Genomic DNA, 6,000 nt, shown 5'->3' with positions numbered 1-6,000 from the left:
CCATAAGTTCCATAGTTTTGATGTCTTTTCTATTATTTTTAAACAGTAAAAATAGTGGGCATAAAAGTAAATGGAACTCTTCTATGAGTAGTATCCAAATGTACTGTATGACCTCATATGAAGACTAAGGAACCCTCCTATTCCAAGAGATGATGAAAGAGACAGACCTTACAGCAGAGACAGCAGTATCTTACAAAAACAACTGCATCCCAAACACATGAAACAACAAACAGGATGACTACAGCCTTATATTTATTCAGAGTTGACAAACTACATAAAATACAGCGACAGAGGTGTACCTTTATACAGAAACATTAGAGTCAAAACCTTGTGGTTTATCAGGGTAGTACAAGTACTGCTACATAAGGCATGAGGCCTTGAGTCCTGACACTTACACAGACTAGCTAAAACGGTACAGGACGCTGCAGCTCACACTCGCTGTACTGCTGACAAAGTGCTAATCCTGAAGAAACATCAACACAGTGATGGTGTCACTGAGCACCATCATTGGAACAGTGAAGTCATTGCTTTAGGAGGTTACATCTAGGAGTGTACTCAGTTTAAAGATCTAATGATGAGGGAACAAAGATGTCTGATGGTATTCACCATGACTTCACAGCAAGCGTTAACACAAGGGTGCACTTCCAGAAGATTAAGAAACAGCGATGTCGAACTAGCTTCCCTTTTGGTCCTTGTAAGCTCTCGTGTCCGGATATCTGGAGTCAAACAGCTCTAATTGTTGTTCAGGACCCACCACGACGCTACGGGTAGAAACATAACTGATTAGACTCAAAGTATGTAAGACTCATCAGTTATTACAAGTGATATCACTAGCCATGATTCTCTGATTGTGATAAATGCTCTTTTAATCAGATGGTTCTTGGATAGCACAGTGAGTCAGTCTAATGCAAGGGCCAATAAAGAGAATATGCACCACACCTGGTACCAGCATAGTTGTTGTGATCTCTGGTGTCTCTAAGAAGTCCACGTTGCCCCTCTGGAAGGTTTTGCTGTAGTTTGTCTGCAGATGGCTGCACACAGAAAAGGCCTAGTTTGGACATATACTAGAGCCTGACTATAATATCAGTATTATTTAACCCTTAAATGGAAACCTTACAATGCTAATGACCTGAAATCTGATTTCAGGTCCTCTTCCTCATTCATTCTTTCAGATAAGAGATAACATATCAAAATGTAATAAAATATATGGTCAGTAAAATGTTTTACACTCATGGCAGTTTGTGGATCAGTTTCTGTTTGATATAAGTGCCGTGACATAAATATACATATAAAACTCAATTCCAAAACAACTGGACATCATGTGAAATGTGAAATGCAAATAAAAACAGAGCAGTGATTAGTAAATACTGTTTGACCTGTATTAACTTGAAAGCAGTACAAAAACACAATATTTGATGTTGTACTGCATGAACTGGATTGGTATTTTTGTAAGAACTTTCCAACAAAAAAAAGTTTGCACAGAAAAGTTTGCTTACCACTGTGTTACATCACCTTTCCTTTTAACAACCCCAAACCCCTTTAACATTCCAGGCTTATTACATACTATGGCCTATTATTAATTAACTACAGGGACTTCAATGCAAACTAATGGAGCTTTTCCTAAGATATAGAAGTGTGTAATGAAACTTGGGGACCACTGGTGGGCCTATGGCTTGGTAAGGGGTTAATAAGTTTGAAGACTAAAGAGTCCAATTGCTCCAGTGTTTATTTTTTTGGCATTCTTTCATTTATTCTTAAAAGTCTTCAGCTGTGCAGCTGTTTGAGGCCTTTGTTGTAGTATTTTGTGATTTATAATATGACACATTTTCAATAGGAGACAGATTTCCACTAAGAGCAGGCAAGTCTAGCACCCACATGCTCTTGGCATTGTCATGGTGAAATAAGCATGGACATCCCTGAAAAGGTGGTGTAGGCGGTACATGTTGCACCAAAATGTGTATATATCTTTCACAGAAGTGCAAGTTACCCATGCCATTAGAAATACCTGCCCATATGGAAAAAAATAGATTCCAAATGTATTTATCAAATATGTTTTGCAATGTATGAAAATTAGCAATAAACGTTTTTAATATATATATTGCATATGTATTGTCATTCATCAAATATATTTTTGCAATGTATGAAAATGGCCAAAAAATTTATTTATAACATGTTTTTTAAAATGCATTTATTTGTACTTGTTATTATGTATTTTACATTAATCTAATGTAGTTTTAACAAAAGTTACAGATATAACTAAATAGACATGAGCTGAATGAATAATACTGACTTTGCATTATGTAATATGTATCGTACATATGCAGTGAGACACTCACACAACTTGTATTCAAATAAACAAGATATCAAACTGCATTTTCACAAAGTATCCATACCTACAACACTTGCTTTTGTCATGTTAAAGGTTCATTTGCTAATATTTAAATTAAGATACTGGAATACAAATTCGTTTTCAAAGGTATCCAAACAGTAAAGTGGATTAGACAGTATTTTCATACATTTTCAAATGTATTTGATAAATACATTTACATACATGCATTTAGTGTGGTACATTTCTATGTGTAATATTTCCCCCATACATTTTAAAATAAATGTATTTTAATAAGGCAATATATTCTGAAATACATTTTAGTGTGTGAAATGTGTTTTAGCATGGACTGGAATGCATATAAAATGGATTTCAAATATCTAAAAATATATGTCCATATATTTTTTTCCATATGGGTGCTTTCTGATTTTATTGGCATTTCACATTTAACTTTTTTGGAATTGAAGTTTATATAAACAGTTCAAAGCACACATGCATTGTAAGAGCCACTACAGCCAGAACAGGAAAGCCCTTCTAATAGTGGGAGGAACTTTGGAAAAAACTCCTTTAGGGTGCATTTTTGGGAGGCTTGCAGGGACTGCTAAAGGGCCCGGTATGCAATTGGATACTGAATGTGCCTTTTGAAGTTTTATTTTTTTTTGCTAGCTGGTGAATGCAAAAGAATACCAGATAGCTGACATTACTGCAAGAAAACTAGAATGCATGTCAAACAGCCTGCCCGCAAATAAGCCACTCCAAAACAACTGTAGGCCCTCCCACATTTAAAGCACATCAAATAAGGGTGTTTTCCTAGTCTGGCCAGTGAGCCCCTTCAAGAGTTAAAAATAACTACATTCTGAGTCTAGTTTCAGTCTAATTTTAATAAAGGAGATTCTGGAGAAAGAATAAAGATTACACATTAGGAACTGACTAGAATGAAAATATGCCTTACTTCTTCCACACACTGCTGTGTTCCCAGAACTCGTACAGTATGAAGCGAGATTCATTAGCAATCCTCTGAACTGCAACACTGCCAACAGAGCACAGTAACCAGTGTAGGATTATTAACTTTGCACAACAATCCATTAAATTGTTTCTTTCAGTTTCCCTCTGGAGGACTTAATGCTGCAATTATGGAATCATCACAAACAAACGAACAAACAAACACCTACAACAGTGCCTCTGACTCATGGACCCAGAAAAACAACAACACTGCAGAGCTGAATGTGTTTCCTGCCCTAATGCAGGAACGAGACATTGTTGTATGATAGTTTCGAGATAAAATTTTGGCCTTTTTATATTCATTCATGGTGAAGAAACACATATAGGGCATTTTAAGGCAAACCAGTCCCCAAAACAAACATATTATTTCGGATTCACTACCATGTTACCATCATCAACATTACATTTCAAAACTCAGAAGACACGTGTAGCTTCACGGGTTGTTTTGGATAGTGAATGAAATGGCTACAATTGTTCTTCACACCACTATTGTAAAGAAATTATAAAGACAATTTTAAAGTCAATACGTTTGTAAACAATGCACCACTTCACATCAAATAAAACTTTAAAAAGTGGTGGCTAAATATTGCAATAGCAGTAAACTTTCCAATGTATTAAACACGCATCAGTGAATGCTTGTTGTGACTGGCTTAAATTATTGTTGGAGTTTGTTGGATCATGTGAATGCTTTGATTCATCCCAACATCTAAAAAACATTTGTGGTTGGTCAGGATGCACACACAGACATCCAGTGATTGGTTAGAGGCTGGTTTGCATAGTGCACTGAAGGAATGTACTGCTGTGCAATGTGTTTAGTGGTGTGTTATAAATTACTATACACAGTATTGTGTGTCCATGTGCTGTGATTGTATGTAGAACATACTGTTCTGCCTATTTTTGTTGTCCCCTACATGGCCATGTCTATCACACCTGTCACTTGTCATGTATAGGCTTGGCCTAATCTTGACATCAGTCCAGCCTATAAAATTGTGTCAGTCCATTGTATTATGGGCTGCCTAAATGTCTGGTACCTGTGCACAAGAAATAAACTTAAATTCTCCAGACATATGGCTGCTCCCTGGTTTCTGAAGGGGTTTGGATTGTTCAGCACATTTCTGTATCAGTACTGCGAAGTCTGGCGTTGCGATAATGATTAGGGATTAAGGGACGATATATTGTGCAGCCCTACTTCTCTCTAAAGAGATCAACTCAACACTGTAAGAGAGCCAAAGACAAACTTTAACCACTTACTTTCACTCATTTACATGAACTGAAATAAAACTTTAGTGATTTTGTACTTTTCTGAATATTCTCAGATGACAATACTTATTAATATTAGTTCTACTCAGGATATTTGTAAGGAAAATACTACACTTTCTCCTCAGTTTCACCTTAGCTATACACATTGAGTTAAAGGGGAATTCCTCCATTTAAAAAATGTGCATAATTAAGTAGTTATGATGTAAACAAAGTTATTCAGAGTGGATTGATGTGAAATGCACCATTCTAGAGAAACACTCAGAGTCAGAAGATCACCACAGTGGTGATCGGAACCAGATGTCTGAAGAGTTTAATGCCTCTAACTGCTACATCAGGTAAAGCTATTGCATGAAATGGTTATGAATATGCTGCTTGAGGCATGAGACACTGTTTTACCATAATTCTTAGATAAGGTTTTGGCTTAAAAGGTACTTTTATACGTTCCGGGCAGAGGATATGCAAGTTGGTGTAAGGCAAAAATGATCCCCAAAGAAATCTCAATTTTTAGATTTACCACTATTTTACCATAATCGGCATTAATTCAGAAGACACATGTAGCCTGAGCGATCATTTTGGATACTAAATAAAAAGGCTACATTTGTGGCATAAACATTACGACTCCTGGTTCCTACCACCAACGTAAAGAAATCTATTTCTGTAAATTTTTCTGCAATTCACAATTTCACATCAAACCACTCTTTATGACTTTATTTACATCTCAGCAATCAAACTATACAGAAATTTTGACAAATCTGTGATCCCCTTAAATTTGAGTCTTTATGAGGGCTTTAACATTTTATTTTAGACCAAAATGAGCCCCAAAATAGAGGAATATCACCTTGCAAAGTTCAGTTCCTATGATAAAAAGTATTGGAGGTACTGCTGCAGTTCTACAAGCACCTCAGTACTTAAGTAGTTTTAGTAGCTGATACTTTTTTACTGAAGTTGTGTTTTGCTAAGCTACATTTACTTCTACTTGAGTCATTATTTAATTTGAAGCAATACTTTTACTTCATGGTGGATTTATGCCGTACTCACCTCTGAGGAGAGCCTTAGCTTTATTTTTATATACAATATAACAGAATAAAATAAAGAAAAGGTTAATATTGCAACAAAAAGGCAAAAATAAAACTAGATTCTGTCACTGAATCCTTTAGGATCATTTCTATGTGAGTGTCAGTATAGGCCAAATCTAGTAGTCACACATCGTTCTGTGTTTCTCCTCATCCTCGTGCTTTCTTGCACCAGCTCCTTCTGCTAATAGGAAGAGGCCAATTAATGTCAAACTTGGAGAAGCTTTTGGCATGTGGATGAGTACGCCTCCAGTGCCCCTGGGTCACGGGGGAAATATAATGATGAGACTTAACATGCTGTCTGTCACTTTCGTCATGCCCCAGTTTTAAAAGTCAAAC

The 6,000-nt window shown here is 36.2% G+C and overlaps 1 protein-coding gene across 1 annotated transcript in view; it reads right to left on the bottom strand.

Moving 5' to 3' along the window:
• Positions 1 to 235: 235 nt before the first annotated feature.
• Positions 236 to 6,000, bottom strand: part of necab1 (N-terminal EF-hand calcium binding protein 1) — a 51,115-nt gene continuing 45,350 nt past the window's right edge. The window contains exons 11-13 of the mRNA XM_036566236.1: positions 3,279 to 3,356; positions 940 to 1,031; positions 236 to 761 (exon numbers count right to left, since the gene is read on the bottom strand). Of these exons, the coding sequence (XP_036422129.1) occupies positions 733 to 761; positions 940 to 1,031; positions 3,279 to 3,356 (199 nt within the window). The 3' untranslated portion in view covers positions 236 to 732. The remainder of the gene's footprint in view (positions 762 to 939; positions 1,032 to 3,278; positions 3,357 to 6,000) is intronic.

The sequence above is a fragment of the Colossoma macropomum genome, unplaced genomic scaffold, assembly GCF_904425465.1.
Source record: "Colossoma macropomum unplaced genomic scaffold, Colossoma_macropomum, whole genome shotgun sequence".
Lineage (NCBI taxonomy): Eukaryota > Metazoa > Chordata > Actinopteri > Characiformes > Serrasalmidae > Colossoma > Colossoma macropomum.
This window is presented reverse-complemented; position numbering and strand designations above follow the sequence as displayed.